The sequence below is a fragment of the Vespa velutina genome, chromosome 10, assembly GCF_912470025.1.
Source record: "Vespa velutina chromosome 10, iVesVel2.1, whole genome shotgun sequence".
NCBI classification, from domain to species: Eukaryota; Metazoa; Arthropoda; class Insecta; order Hymenoptera; family Vespidae; genus Vespa; species Vespa velutina.
In genome coordinates, this window is record NC_062197.1 from 7,383,868 (window position 1) to 7,400,988 (window position 17,121).

At 40.7% G+C, this 17,121-nt stretch overlaps 1 protein-coding gene across 1 annotated transcript; it reads left to right on the forward strand.

Moving 5' to 3' along the window:
- Positions 1-80: 80 nt before the first annotated feature.
- LOC124952592 (transcriptional coactivator YAP1-like) lies at positions 81-16,855 on the forward strand. Its single transcript, XM_047502698.1, has 7 exons — positions 81-1,436; positions 12,370-12,590; positions 12,697-12,881; positions 12,972-13,158; positions 13,228-13,313; positions 13,398-13,514; positions 13,674-16,855. The coding sequence occupies exons 1-6, from the start codon at positions 493-495 to the stop codon at positions 13,491-13,493; spliced, it is 1,719 nt and encodes a 572-aa protein (XP_047358654.1). The 5' UTR covers positions 81-492; the 3' UTR covers positions 13,494-13,514; positions 13,674-16,855.
- Positions 16,856-17,121: the final 266 nt, after the last annotated feature.

Consider the following 17,121-nt stretch of genomic DNA (forward strand, 5'->3'; position numbering starts at 1 on the left):
TGGCGAAGGAAGGAGGAGAAGGCGGCGGTGGTGGTGGCGGTGGCGGCGGAGGAGGAGGGGGCGGTGGCGGTGGTGGAGGAGGAGGAGGAGGTGGCAGCGGTGCTGACGGTGGAGGAAAAAGCGTCGTAAGATAGGAGTCGGTGGCGGCGGCGGCGGCGGAGGTGGAGGAGGACACGGCGCCGCGACGCGACGCGACGCAGCGCAGCGCAACGCAACGCAACGCAACGCAACGCAACGCAACGCAACGAAACGCAACGAAATTCAACGCAACGCAACGCAACGCAACGCAACGCAACGCAACGCAACGAAACGCAACGCAACGCAACGCAACGCAACGTAACGCGGTGCGACGCGAGAGTAACAAGGTAGAGACGAACGAGTACGAATAAAGAAAAAGAGCTGGAGGAGAAGGAGGCGAGTAAGAAGTAATAGAAGAAGAACCGACAACAGCAGGGGACGATCGAGAGCGCACGGAGGACCGCGTGATCCAAAATGGCGCTCAATCAGGAGATCGATCAGTTGTCGAACAGCAATCTCGTCGTGAGGATCGATCAAAATTCAGAATCCGATCTACAGGCTCTGTTCGACACGGTCTTGAAGCCGGATTCGAAACGTCCGCTTCAAGTGCCGTTGCGTATGCGCAATTTACCCGATTCGTTCTTCAACCCACCATCGACCGGCAGCAGAAGCCCGTCGATCTCGCACTCGCGCGAAAATTCGGCCGATTCGGCTTTCGGCGCCGGCGGCAGCGGCGGCGCTTCCGGCGCGGTAACGGGGAGCGCCGGAGGACGTAACGCGGAATCGTCCGGCGGTGGCGGCGGCAGTGTTGCAGGCGGTGGTAACGTCTCCGTCGTGGGTGGTGGCGCCGGTGGCGGAGGCGGGGGTGGTGGGGCCGGTGGTAGCGTTGGCGTAGCGAATGGTAGCGGAGGCGGCCCGGCCGGCGGAGGAAGCGCCGCCGGCGGTGTCGGAGGAGCTGGGGGAGTTGTCTCGGCCGCGGCCGCAGCGGCGAACGCGAATGTCAGCGGGGGTAACAGCGGGCCTGCTGGCGGAACGGCGAACGGTGGTCCGCCGAATGGTGCGGCCGGCGCCTCGGCAGGCACGGCCGCGAGTGCGAGCGCCGGGAGCGGACCGGCCGGAAGCGCTGCTGCCGCTGGCGCGGCAGCAGCAGCAGCAGCAGCAGCAGCCGCGGCAGCGGCCGCCGCAGCGGCTGGTTTAACGGTCGCGCATCCGCGCGCTCACAGCAGCCCTGCATCCCTGCAGCAAACTTACGCGTCCGCGCAGCAGGCGCAGCAACACGCGCCGCAGCCGCACGCGCGTCACCACCATCATCAGAAGCAACGCAGTTACGACGTCATCAGCACGGTCGACGACCTGGGACCCCTGCCACACGGATGGGAACAGGCGCGTACTGCCGAGGGACAGATCTATTTCCTCAAGTGAGTACCTCATCTCTCTTTATCTTTATCTCTCTTTCTCTTTCTCTCTCTCTCTCTCTCTCTCTCTCTCTCTCTCTCTCTTTCTTTCTTTCTTTATTTCTTTCTTTCTTTCTTTCTTTCTTTCTTTCCCTTTCTTCCCGTTCTCCTTGTACGCACGCACGCGCCTGCTTCGCGGACTTTGATTCTTCCACCTGTTGGCTATCGATAAATCCTCGCTATTTTGCCTTCGTTCGATCGGTTACGTCAACGTGCCTCGGTACCGTTACGACGACGTTATCGCTATTTCCTTTTGTCATTCTTCTTTGCTTTGGAATTTTTGTTATTTTTATTCCCACGTGCTGACGTAAATACGAACCGTAGTTTTTTTTAGTTTTTAAATGACCGTTTTGTATGCACAATGTGTTCAATTAGCTTATGGAAAATCGGAAAAAAGTTTCGAAAAGGTCATTGTGCAGCGATACTCCTCTGAAATGAAATGTTTTAATATAATGCAAAGATGTTGTTTGCACCGTCGACGCATTTTATCGAACGACGTTACTAAAGTGGACGAAAAATGTGACGCGCAAAGCCGGTGGTACGATTCGTCGCGCAGAAACATGGACGCGAATGCGGTCCGGAGGCTTGAGCAACGATGAAGGAGTCGTGGCAGTTTTGTTGTTCAAGCCGGTCTCTCGGTATTCGCCTTTGCGTGCCTTCGACTTAGGTCCAGTTTCTTCTACGTCGTTCGATTCGTGCGATCCCTTTCTCTCCTTCTATCTTTGACGATCGTAATTTTTAACTTACTCATCGAAATTTCCTTCGGTTTACTTTCTTCCTTTTCAAACCTCAAAAGTTTGTCTACAAATATTTCTCACAATGTCTTTACTCCATTTAATCTTTTATTGTTTCAAGTAAAAAAAAATGTTTATTTTTCAATAAAATCGTACGGTATTCTTTGTTCCTGCTTTATCTGATTTCTGTTTTTTCTTCTGTGTTTTTTTTTGTTTTTCTTTTTTTTTTTTTTTTTTTTTTTTTTTTTTTTTTTTTTTTTAATATACTCGTTTATCGTATCAGTTCAAACGAATCTCGAAATACACTGTATACGCGATAAGACTTTAACAACAAGAAACGAAATAGGCCGGTGATTATATCTTGATAGGGAGGAAAATTACGCGACTTATTTTTTACGATTGTACGGTATACGTGTTCGCGTATTGTTCGAAATTCGTGTTCAGAGACACGATTCATGTATCATTTCTCTGGGAAATGTGCGGAAAAAGGGCGCGAAGATTTTGCCGATTTCTTGACATAAGAGTTCTTCTTTGACGGTTAGAAGATTGGTGGCGTGTTCTAGGCGAGTCTCGTGCGCTTAAACCGTTATGTTATTACGGCTAACGAAGATGGAACTTTAATGGGCTGATTTTATCTAGCGGAGATCGCATCCAAGCGATTATGCCAAAGTCCGAAGGAACCTTCGACTTACGTCGTACCGTTAGACGCTGACCGAAGCGATCGAATATCGCTCGAATCGTCGTTGAAATCACGTTCTTCGTAATACAAACGCTCGTTATTTCCATTTTTATTGGCATTTGGAAAAATGACGAATTATCGTTAGAAAAGTAAAACGCCAACTTATATGGTACGAGCGTTAACGTGGCGCTAATTGGATAAATTCATTTACGGTAGATTGGGTTCTATGTAATTACGCATTTTCCTAGTAATCGCTTGATTCGATTTCATTTTATTGACAAGCAATAAAATTCCTTCGATCTTTTTTCCCCATATACATCGAGACATAATGACCTATGGAATTAACGGATTTTTTTTGAGATTTCGAAAGACTCGAATTGAATTTCTAAGGAATAATAATGTTATTTGTCGTTCGTTCCTTTTTTCGTTAATCTCAACATATCTATTTTCATTAATAATCGCTCATTAATTAATTATTATAGTCTGTGTTATCGTGGATATTAAAAAAAAAAAAAAAAAAAAAAAAAAGAAGAAAAAAGAAAAAGAAAAAGAAAAAAAAGATGGAGGAAAAAAAGACGAGCGAAAGAGAAAATACGAAAGAAAGGAAAGGGAGATAAATTCTCGTGCTTTGGATCGTACGAAGAACGATAAAGGCGTCCGCGTGTTAAGGAGAACGGGACGAAGGACGATTTGAGCGTTTCCGCGCGGCGACGGTTGCGGCGGCCTCGAGCACACGATGCGAGAAAGTAACGTTACGCCCGATACGCCTTTCTTACGCGCGACGTACAACGCGTATGCGAGTCTCCAATACTAATACTGATACCAATACTAGTTACTACACAGTGACACGTGCTAGATACTAATATCGATTCTATGAGATTCAACGAGACTCTCGATTCCATTGTTCTCGACGATGCGCGTGAGTTGCTTTCCTCCACTCACTATGACAACCTTTTCTTCATTTTAAAACGTGTTACTGTTTAATACGGATAATAAGATAGATTTTTTATTTTGTTTTTCTCTTTTTTTTTTTTTTTTTTTGCTCGAAACGATTAAATGATAATGACCGTTCTTCATTCAGCCTCTTTTCGATGCCAACGATAAACAAATAGAAAACGATGAAAGAAATTGAATACAATGTTGAGAAGACTCCGGATGCGCTATCGGTGTCATCGATGGACCGATAGAAGTGAAAGGCGACATTTGAAAATGTTAAAAGGTAACTGATATTTATGATTCTCTTTTTCTCCGCGATCCACGACGCGTGCTCTTCACGTTCCGACTCTTTTCGTCTCTTCCGAGTTGTTGAATGGTCGATCGAGTAATCGAAATGCTTACAAGAAATCGTTCGTAACCGTGCAAGATGGCCGCGCTTGGTCCACAAAGACAAAGTCTACGAAAATAAAATCGAAATAATTCATTCATTTGAGAAGATAATGATAAATAAGGAAAGAAAGAGATCTAGATAATAAAAAGGATTAATAAAAAAGGATGGAGTTTGCGTGCTCATCGGTGAGATCGTCGACGTCATTGTCGTCGTCTCGTGATAATAGTAAAGAGCATGGCGGCTTAGTTCACCTTTCGCTTTGAGTTATCAGTTTGATAAGCCTGAAGCTTCTTGGAAAAGTTGCGATGCAGCTGTAGAGTCATTTTTTTTTCTTTTTCTTTCTGCAAGCGTCTTCCTCGGTGACTTTCTTCGTTCGTTCGTCATGTAAATTAAAATGGTCCATGCCGACGTTTGTTCTTCTTTCGAGTAAGATGCATCATCTCTTGCACACGTATCCAAACGATTGTATGATTTCATTCGAACAACCTCTTCCACGAACGGATTGTTTGTCCCTCTCGATCGGATGCGTTGCAACCTGCTTAAAAAGTTTCCCCGAACCTTCCTAGAATTTGGGACGTAGAAGCAAAAAACGATTGGTTCCTCGTAGTCGATGGCTACTCTTGTCTTGGGAATGCCATTCGTTGAGACTCAGGTCAAACAAACTTGCTCAAAGGCCCATCGACGTCTTGTATCGAACGGTGTGAATGGGCCTTTAGCCGTCTATCGTGGATACGACTCTCCGTGGAACGACACGGTTGCCTTGCTCACTGCCTATATTCTTGCTATGTATATATGTATATGTTGCTCTTCTCGGCTTCCCTTGGCCTCCCTCGACCCTCTTCCTCCTCTTCCTTCTCTTCCTCCTCCTTCTTCTCCTCCTTCTCCTCTTTCTCCTCCTTACCTTCCAGCAGTGTAGGTACTACCTCTCGGCCGCGTCTCTTTCGTTCTTCGAACCTGATCCACCTGCGTCGCCGTGACTGAGATTCCCACGTGTCACCTGTCGTGGGAAGTTCCCTTCGAGACTGCGTCCTCCTCCTCCTACTCCTACTTACTCCTACTCCTCCTTCTCCTTCGCCTTTGCCTTTGCCTTTGCCTTCGCCTTCGCTTCATCGTTCTCTTTCACTTACCATCGCTCTTCTTTGCACGCTGATATAAGAGATTAGCCTACTCTTTCGAATCTTGGTGTCGTCTTGCTCGCTTTACCGTAATTCTAAACATGGAAAACGAGGCGGACTTATGCTACTCTTATTTTTTCTTTTTTTACGTACCATCGAAAAATAGAAAAACAAAAAGAATAAAGAAAATTTTACCCTTATAACGTCACTTAATATTCTTGCCATTTTAAATCATTTTCTATCCCGACAATTTGAGCCTGAAAATACTTAAAAATTTATTACTCGTCATATTTTATATTTTTTTTTTCTTTATATATGTTATAATGTTTTGTGCCTATTTTTCTTTTTGTATTTATACCGACAAACCTTTAAAAATAATAACTTCGTTCATATAATTTCAACGTTTTCATTTTATTTTTTACTTTCATTTTCTTATTCGACTTACTTTAGATTATCCAGGTAACTGCAGCGACCCTTGCTTTCACAAAAGCTTTTCGGTGTTTCTGCTATCGAATTTTCTAGCAATATCTTTTTCTCATCTCTTGGAAAAAAAGACGGTCAGGTATTCTTTTCGTCCCTTACTTTGCCTCTCTTTGCCCTCCTAACTTTAAAACGAATTTTCTCGTGAAGCCTTACGAAGCGTCTAGCTTCGACCGTCCCTTACATACTTCACCTGTAACTCTGAGCTACAAACGTGCTTATTGTTTGATCCATATCGTTTTTATTGTTTGATTATATATCCAATTTTTATTTAAAGTCGATCAGATATATATTTAATAATTAAATATGTTTATATAAAAAGAAAAAGTTCATTAAATATGTTATTGTTATCAATCGTTAATATTAATATTAACAATCTGATATATATTTAAAATTCATCAAATTTGATCTCGTACTTTCGACGAGTTTCTTTATTATAATAATTAAAAATAATGATGTATATATGTATACGTGTATATATATATATATATTCACGAATCAGGAATGTATGTGATATATAAATCAGAGTTGTTTTGGTCCTTTAAATTTGACAAAAAATCTCGATCGTTCTCATATACATTAACAACATGCATATACATATAAATATAATACACATGTAACTATGTCCGTGTTATAGCTAGCTTTGCTCCGGTTCACGAGGAATTCGCGCGTGAATCGAAAGTTTCTCCTACGCACTTATCTTGTTACATTATACAGGAAGTATATCGCGGATAGTCACGTGAACCAGAGGAAGCGGATCGCGCATCACGACTATTTAAACGATTCAAAGAGTATCGTATTGTTACCGAGGAATTTTTAGATTTGAACGTAACTACAAATCTTTAATTTTCGAAAGACAAAATCGAACAAATGTCATGTGATATCGATATTGGTAAGAAATTGTTTATAAATGAAATATTAATTAAAAAAAAAAAAAAGAAGAAAAAAAAAATAAGTAAATAAAAAGAAGTTTCTTTTCTTTGAAATCGTATCGGTTCATTAACATCATGTACGTTGCATCGTCATTGGTGCATAGGAAGGTTCAACGTTTCGAAGCAACGTGAACGAGCACCGTAGCAAAATGGCGCGGCACGAAGAAGCGCAGCGACGAGGTGCGCGCGTGCGCGCGCGCGAGCTCACGTATACATACGAACACGCAGCATACACATACGACACACAAATGTTCGCCGCTCGTTACGTACAGCAAGCGTCGATAATAGCGTTTGGAGGGGATGCCCTCTTCTTCCATCGGCTGTTTCTTCCCTTCCTTTTCCACGTCTCTCTTTCTTGCTCTTTCTTACTTTATTCCTTCTGCTTCTTTTTCTTCTTCTACTTCTTCTTCTTCTACTACTAATACTACTACTACCACTACTACTACTACTACTACTACTACTACTACTACTATTACTACTACTACTACTACTACTACTACTACTACTACTACTACTACTACTACTACTACTACTACTATTACTAGTACTATTACTACTACTTACTACTACTATTTACTACTACTACTACTATTATTTCTTTTTCTTCTTCTTCTTCTTCTTCTTCTTCTTCTATTTCTTCTTCTTACGGCATTGCAATGCTACGATGCGTAGAAGATACGATTCGAAGCTTATGGATGGTTGCATTCAAACTACAAAAACGATCGATGTCGATCATACAAATCAAAAATCGTCTTTCTATACTTCCTTTATTATATTAGGATTATTTATGGATTTTCTAATAGTAAAATTAAAAATATTGTAACTTCGATAAGCGGAATTCGTTATGATCTAATGTGTAGTTATCGATACGTCATTACTTTGTACTATCGACATAGCACGCATTAGAAGGATTTTATTTCTTAACGATTTGCTGTTCGTCTAATGGATTTGTCTAATGATTTCTTAATACATAATCGATAATATATTAATTCTTAATAATAAACGATAATATATTAACGTTCATTTGTTTAGAAAAATGTTCGAATTAATTTTCAGTTTCTTTTTAAATGAAGATTTCCCGAAATAATATCATTACTACATGAATGTATTTATGTATATATATATATATTCATGTGTGTGCGTGTATTTATATACACATACGTAGAATAGGTATAAAAGATAGGAAAAATACACGTTCGAGTCCGTCGCGTCGACCCTGAATGGAACGAGCGTCGCGCGCAACTTTCACTGGGATCGAAAATACCAATAGCCGACTAAACGGTTCTCGACTTGTCGCGAATGTCGTTCTTCCAGGTTGGCCTGGCGACTCGATCGTTGTTCTCGGATAACGGTCGATGCGAGGACGATTCGTCGGAGGCCTCTTCTCTTTTTTATCCTTCCTTTCTATGAGTATACATCTTTTATCGTAGAAGGTGATGGAATCATTGGAAAGGAGGAGCATAGAGACCGTTAAAACGACAAGGACGCGATTGGATGCCGAAGATTGAACTTTTCCTTTGGTATTAAAGAAAGATAGATTATGCCAGTTGAAAATGGAGAAAAAGAATGTATTGTTTCATTTGAAAAATTATATCGGAATCCTTTGATTTGCTTCTTTTTTTTTTTTTTCTTTTCTTCTTTCTTTCTTGTTCTTTATTTTTCTTTTCCCTGTTATATATCGCTAATAAAAATGGTATTATAAGAGGGGGACAAATGGCGCGAAAAAGTGGAACGCCTCGAAGACTTATCTCTACTTATCTTTGTGACACGGAAGATGGATGTTCGTGCGTTTCGTTGATTCCGATCGTTGGAAAATAAAGCGATAAATTTTGGTGCGATGGCGTCGTAGAGAGAGAGAGAGAGAGAGAGAGAGAGAGAGAGAGAGAGAGAGAGTGCTTAGCGTGTTATATACAGAAGGAAAAATACATGGAAAAAAGAGGTGTCCCTTTTAAAACATGCAAATTCGTATCTCGAATTTTTATCTTGAACGTCCTCCCCGAAGTTTCGTAGGATTTAATATTTTTAAAAAGATAAATAACTTTCGTCGATAATTATTTTGTCCGCGAGAAAGATTAGAACCATTCAAATTCGAAGGACGTTCGAACGAGACGGGGAACGTATGTACGTACTGCGTAGAACGGAACGTTCCTGGCAAAGAGGCGAACGCGAGCACGATCTGTCCGCCACTATCCCATTCTGAGGCTAAAGACCTCGAGCGGACACACCTGTACGCGAGTCTTAGCGACAAATGCCAGATACGAGGACGAATCTCCGGGAATACAGTGACCGTAAGCAAAAGTTCAAGGCAACGTGCCTTTGATTGTTAGCTATCGCACTGTTTATCTTACGCATCTTTTATGTTTCTCTTTAGCGAGATAACGTCGTAACGATCGAAATATTTTTACCTAGACTATTCAATTCTTTTTTCTCTCGCATTATATAGGTACGAAAGAATCACGTATCTTAATGTTTTCTCTCTTTCTTTCTTTCTTGATTTTTCTTTTTGGCTTTTCTTTTTGTTTTTGGTGTACGTTTCTCTTTAGTCTTTTTCTTATTTTTCCGTTCTTTTTTCTATTTTTCTCTCTTCTTTCTTTTTTCTTTTTATCTTTTCGAGAACTTCGTAGAAAGATAAAGAGTAACACGAATGGTTGAGCAACGTCTTCCGTTATTATCCGGTGAATTCTATTAAACGTATAGGATATTCGTTTGCTAAGATAGGACGTAAAGTGTTTCGAAGAAGTATCGGTAGGCTAATTAACGCATACGTTTGTAGATAAGCGGTCTGCTAAAGAGGGATCGGAGGATGCAAAAGTTGAGTTTAACGGGACTCGATACTTTGGTAGATTAAGTCAGGGTTGGCTTCACCGAGAGGGGGAGAGTATCCGCCATCTTAATGGAGGGTACAGTCGGAGGGAGGTATCGACGGCGACGGTGGCGGCAGGAAAGAGAGACAGAGAAAGAGAGACAGAGAGAGAGAGAGAGAGAGAGAGGGAGAGAGAGAGAAAGAGAGAGAGAGAGAGAGAGAGGGAGAGAGAGAGAGAGAGAGAGAGAGAGAGCGAAGTAAAGGCGAAAGAGAGCGTCGGTGCGAGTGTCTATTTACGAGTTGTCCGGCGCCGTGATGTCCGGAGTAAAAATACATCGTAGTCCGTATGCCGTGCGCCACACGGAAACCCTCCTGTGATTCTCTCCGACGTTCTCGGGCTAAAGCCTCTCTCTCTCTCTCTCCCTCCCTCTCTCTATCTATCTCTCTCTATCTCTTTTCTCCTTCTTCTGCTCTCGCCGTCCTCGAACCTCCTCTTCCTCCTTCACCACCTCCTCCTTCTCCTTCTCCTCCTTCTTCTCCTCCTGCTCCTCTTCCTCCTCCTGAGATTGCACGCGCGGTCCGTTCGTCTCCGCACGCTTGGAACCCGGCCAAGCGCTCGTTTTCTCTACCCAGAAAGAAAGAAAGAGAAAGAGAGAGAAAGAGAGAGAGAGAGAGTGAGAGGGAGAGAGAGAGAGAGATTCGGGCATGAAGCTTTCGGAGCACATCGGAGGCATCCTGCAACGCGCGGCCCACTCTTTCCGTCTCTCTTTCTCTCTCTCTCTCTCTCTCTCTCTCTTTCTCTCTCTCTTTCTCTTTTCCACCTTCTTCGAAGCCTCTTGCTTGGATCTACCGAAAACTAGCCATTCTTCGTTTCTATGATTCTACGATCTATCCTTTTAATTTATTCGACGTATTCTTGTTGTTTTCGTTGCTTTAATCGTTACTCCGAAATTGTTACCAAATTGCGAATTATATAAAGTTTATTTATGAAAATGATTCTCCGTTATGTTTTCTTCGTGTTATTCGTCCTTCCATTTAAGGAAAAAAGTTATCTATTCTCTTCCGAAGAAACGACTTTTCTTTTCCGACTTTCTAAATGGAAATCTTTCTTTCGAACTTAAAGGGATGCTTTCTAGAGAGCAAGAAAATCGAGAAACGTTGTTAAAATTGTCCCATGTATTCGATCGAGCGAAACAAGATCGACAGAGAAAGATATCGTTTATTCTTATCATTGAGACAATACACGGTTCGTACGTTATAAGAGACACGAGAAAGATAATTCGATAATTTGAAAAATGAATTGCCTTAGGAGATTACTGTATAGAATTTCGCCTATCGTACTTACTTGTTTTCAACACATGCTGAAGTCGATCATGTTATACCTCGTTATATAAGATGGTGGCATAGTTCAAGGTGCCTCTCAAACAGGTGGACGCCGACATAGTACCTTTCTCATCAATAGTCATTCTTCCAAGAAATTTCGATATATTTCTGATCCTTCGGTCGTAGCTTTATATTAGTTTTATAAAGAAAGACTGCGAAATAAAAAATTCAACGCAATTCTTTTGTATTTTTGTATTTTCGATAGTACATGGATTATCTTATAAATTATATTCAAGACTTTTGGTTTTGTTTGAGAGAACGTGTCTCTTTACAGATAAAAATTGAAATCGTGTTTGGCGTATTTCCTTTTACGTAAATTATTTTGATAAATGAGAAAAAAGAAAAGACAAAGGGGATTTGATGTCGATCCGTGACTCTTCTCTTCTTTCTTACATTTCGTGACATCGATAATATGAAATTAGCGAGAATCTATTGTGTGCATGAATATCGGCCGAACGATACCCGAGAAAAGGATTGAATTACCGATGTTGACTCGACGTTAAGCGTGTGTGGTCATCGAGTAGGAGTGCGAGATCACGGTTATGTTTACGTGGGAACCGATATTATCGCGTTTTGTAGGACGATGGAAGAGACGACAGCGTCGTCGATGGCGACGGCACGTTACTTTCGTAAGCAACAAGTGGTTCGACGGTGTACTTTTAGTTGCCGCGTATTGAAAGAGTTCAACAAATTTAAAAGTAATCGTTTTTTCGTGATCTCGCTAAGTAAAGTAAAAGCAACGTCGAATCGGAGCAAAAGTCGATCGAGTGCCGATCGCAGCCATTAGCAGCTATTTTTGTTAGAACGAGAAACATGATGTTCTTGCATCGCCTTAAACGACGAACTCAGCAAAGTTTCTTCTTAAAAAGTCGTTCGCCATTTCGAGGAACGCAAAGCTATCTCTCTCTCTCTCTCTCTCTCTCTCTTTTTATCTATCTATCTATCTCTATTTCTCCTTCTGTAGGTCGGTCGTATTTGGAAACGTACGAGTTCTTTAATTCGAGAGAGGAGTGGCTCTCGGTGGAGGAGGAACTTGGCTACGGATTTGCTTAGAAAAATATTGGACCAAAGTGTTTTCACTTCCGGGCTTGGTTTCGCGTTTCCTCTGGTTTCTCGTCTCGAAATGAAAAGTGCAGGCGGCTTGCGTTAAAACTTACGTGGGTATCAGCCGGCGTTCGCCGTTACCGCTTCGTGTCGTCTTTTGAATGGAATTATTTTTAGAGCGAGTCTACTATATGCGGATAACCACGTACGTATCGTGGCGCGCGTTCGCCCTCTCCGTGACGCGTACGATAGAGAAGGATGCGGAGAGAGGATGCATGTGAGAGAGAACGTAGAAAGAGAGAGAAAGAGAGAGAGAGAGAGAGAGGGGGAGGGAGGGAGGGAGAGAGAGTTGAGAGAGGGAAGTTCTTCTTCGATAAACCTCGTCGACCTTATGTTTCAGCCACCTGACGCGAACCACGACATGGGAAGATCCGCGAAAAACTGTCGCAGCTCAGAACGTGGCTCAAGTCGCCGCTCAGGTGGAGAGTGGAAAGTCTTCGGCTGCCGGCAATACTTTAGGCCCTCTACCGGATGGATGGGAGCAAGCACGAACACCGGAAGGAGAAATTTACTTTATAAATCATCAAACGCGTACCACTTCGTGGTTCGATCCCAGAATCCGTATGTCTTTTCGATATATTTCACTCTTTTTATTTAATTTATTTATTTAACTTCCTTTTTCTACTTGTTCTTGAGTATTCGTAATAAAATCGTTTTTATCTTTTAGCGACCCATCTTCAGCGAGCTCCGTCATCCGGTGCCATGCTGCCACAAAATTGGCTTCAGCAACCTACGGCTGGTGGTATACCTAATAACCAAACATTGCAAGCTTGTCAACAGAAACTACGTCTTCAATCGTTACAAATGGAACGTGAGCGTCTGAAACAACGGCAACAGGAGATCATACGCCAGGTTTGATCCCATTGAATGATCTTTTTTAATCGATCAAAGTTTACGTCGAGTACAATAACGCCAAATTTTTACTTCTTATGTGCCATGTAGCAAGAACTGATGCTTCGACAAACTACTACGGATGCTGCCATGGATCCATTTTTATCGGGAATCAGCGAACAACACGCGCGTCAAGAAAGTGCGGATAGCGGTTTGGGTCTTGGTTCTGCCTATTCGTTACCACACACTCCCGAAGATTTCTTAGCGAATATTGACGACAACATGGATAGTACCAGTGGTAAGTTGTTTTTCCATTTTCAACGCCATTCGAAACTCGATTTTGTAATATTCAATACGCTTTTCTTAGATGGCGGTGCTCCCATGGAAACTCCTGATCTCTCCACTCTGAGCGACAATATCGATTCGACCGACGATCTCGTACCGTCGCTACAGGTACGTAGCTAAATTCATATATAACAAATTTTCTTTATAATTTAGCTTATGCAGCATAAAAATCAGGTCTTATTCTGGTTTCAGCTTAGCGAAGACTTCAGTAGCGACATTCTCGAGGATGTACAGTGTTTCATAGGCCCTAATACGATAAAACCTGAGAACGTGCTGACATGGCTCTAAGTATGGACGCCCGCGGAATTTGTTCGTATATACCGAAGATACTCGGCTCCTTCTAATTACGACGGACGGACGGTATTAGAATTTTTTTTTCACCAATAGTCGTCCATTTGTCGGAATTTGAACGGAGCAAGAATCTAATATGAACTCGTGCCGCGCGTTAAATTACTTTGTCCGTTTTAGGACCGTGTCGAGACTTTATTGTTGTTGATTCGCACGGAAAAATACTGCGAGATTTTTTCGCTCGCAAGGAAGATATGTTACCGAGCAGCGAGAGAATCTCACGGTTCTCGTAACCCCGCCACGGTCGTAAGACGAACAGGAAATCAAAATGGAAATACAGTGAGAGCGCAAAGACTCAGAGCGCTTAGCAACGAAAACGTGACGATAGGACCAACGACAAGACTCCAAACGCGACATCAACGAAAATACTCGTCGCGAGAAGGCTACTCTTCTTCTTCTTCGACGACAGTGGTCAGTGGCGCCAAGGCGCGTTACACCTCTTTACACAACTATACTTGCGTAACACTCGAATAGTCGTGCCTTCCTACTCGTTCTTTCTAAATCAATCACACCCATTGAAACAACAAAGAAACTAATATTTGATATGGATGCGTCTTACTCGCCATCGATAACGCACAATTTATATTTTGCGATCAACCCATTGTTTCTCAACTTTTAAATGTTATTCCAATGTTATGTGCGAGAACGAAGGCACACCTTTCTGACGCTTTTACAATCTATACGTAAGAATGGCAAAGATCTTTGGACTATATTTGTACAACGAAAAGCAGCATCCATTCAATTCGAAAATAATGAGCACTAAGTATTTTTTGTTTTTACTAAATACAAACGGTATAGTCTATGTTTCGCGAGCAAGATACGATAAAATAAAAGTTATATCGTAACGGATTCGTTCGAATCGTAGTCCAAAGTAAATATATATATATATATATATATATATATATATGTATATATATACATACATACATATATTATCATTCAATTTCGATCATACTCGGAGTATATTTTACGAGCGATTATATGCTAACCGAAGTGCCTTATCTCTGCAATCTATTTTCGTCGACGATCCTCAGTCGTCGTTTTTCAAAGCAATAACCGTCCATACGAAACTTTGATGTGAACATGTGGTAATTGTTAAAATAAGTAACATGTTTTAAACCCTTGAAACGTTTCAGTGAAAGGGACACGAAATGAATATATATTTTTTTATATATATAAAGTCTATACTTGTTACGAATTGCAGTTATATTGGTATTTTCAAAAATCATGTTAGATCGTATAAAAAGTTCTCTTACGTTTTATACTGCACACGATTATATAATGGAGATTACAAAAGAAGAAAATATAATCATATTTATAGATTCTATGAAATATCTTAGCCATAAGAATTTTTGCGCGTTAAATCCGTTTTGGGTCTGGTGAAGCAGTCAGTTAAGAAGGGCCGTTGAAATGTACTTTCTGTTTTCTCAGAAACGACGTAGCAGAGTTATTACCGATAATCAAAGTGACTTGGTAAAAAAGATAACACGCGTATAGATATATAATTAGTTACGTGGCAGCTTAGCGTATACAACTAAAACGATGAATGACGTGGCCACTTGGCGTCGCTAACGTATCATTATTTTTCTGTCTTTCGATCGTTGACGCGGATGACTCTTCTTACGAATTCCTATCCGTGAGAAAACTTGATTTGAAAATGCGTCATCGTGGTCGCGTTGATTCACCGAAAATAGATCGTCGTGTACTAGATATAAATTGCGTATATATTGTAAAATTTTTGTTTTCTCGCGAAGGCGACAAGCTCTCCCATCTTTTCTCATATTTAAGGAAAACTTTCGGAGATGCATTCGTTATATTCATTTCGTTATTTGCGAAACTCTGAGATTTGACATGTTTTGTTTAATATCAGCCGTGCGAATATCGAATATATGACTCATCTATACGAAAAAAAGCATAAAATTATTATTACATAAAGTATTCTCGTTTATATTCATTACACTTTTATGTTATCGGATAAAAATTTCTTCAAGAACGAACATTGCACGGTAATTTATAAGCATGTCAAAAACTGTAATACACGATGAACGTATTTCTTTCCTACTTTCTTTTAATTTTTTTTTTTTTTTCTTCATTTTACTGAGACCACTTAATCTAAAGAGAATATAGACGAACGATCATGTCACGATTCGTATTCGTACCTCATACTCTTGCCTATTGAAAATTATTTTTTTCATATTAATTGACAAATTTCTAAACTATATTATATATTGCATATATGCTTATACGTATATACATGAAATGCGTTTATACATACACAAAGACACACACATACACATGTAATTTTCGTTTGATCTGTTCAAAAAAGAATTTTCGTAGCTAGAAGGGATGAGGTACAAATCTCGAGTCGATAAATGCGTTTACTATATAAGAATGAAAGTTAATGATTTTTCAAAATCACATAGGTAATCACACGGGATAATGGCCGATTGTCGTCATCTCGTCGACCGTTATTGCGAAAAAAAGTTTATTATAGATATTTCTGTACACACTATCGATAATTCTTTTTTTTTTTTTTTTTTTTTTTTTTTTCTTTTCGTTGTAAGTCGAATATGCAATAACTTCCAGGTAAGTCGAAATAAGTTCGTCGAGCTCGAAGGCGATCAAACGGCGATCCGCGAGCGACCAGAAAGAGAAAAAGTGTTCTTGATCGATCGATCCAGTTTATACTATCCTTCGAACTAGCATGAATTTATGGATTGTATGTCGAATATGTTAATACGTCGTAATACATCCATAGAGAATGTACACAAGTTTTACTTTTTTCCGTTCGCACACGGGTCGACGTTCGTTCGAGCCAGGTTTTATAATGTATTATTTTAAATATGAATTAACGATAATCTTACTTTTACGATAGTGTATCTTGCTTTTAATCTAAACTGAACTTACTTTACGTTAGAGAGAAGCATCGCGAAGGAAATACCATAAGTGCGGATGACGTTCGCGAAGTTAAAAAGTGTTCGATACAAAATTGTGCAAGATGACAAGGTGCATTCGAGGAACTCCCCCCTTTTCTTAGATGGTGAATACGCATCCATAATGTACGTATATATATATGTATATATATGTTCGCTTTCATGCACATATGTCTATATATATACATACATACATACATGCATACATACATACATACGTATATCTAAGATTATCTTTACGAGAAGCAATTAGTTGTTTAATATCAGTATTTAAATATGCTCATTGGCGGTCATTTGTGACGTACGTTTTTATATTGGTAACAAGTGCCTTAGTAATAACGATAATAATAAATACGTTGTTTACTTACATACAAACGGAGAAAAAGAAATACCATCCATTTATATTCCTCTTCCCAATTTTCTTGAAAATATTTCTTTTTCGAAAAATATGCTGCAGTCTCTTCCAACGTAATGATTTAATTGCTTTACGTTGCGTCATTGGAAAGGAGATGAATCAAGATGCTGGACGTAGATATCTATAAATGTACTTAGATGCGTTTATGAAAGAACGATGACGTTCCGATTTGGAATAAAGCGAGAAAGTGGGTATGTTTGGGATGAGCAACCTGTGCTCG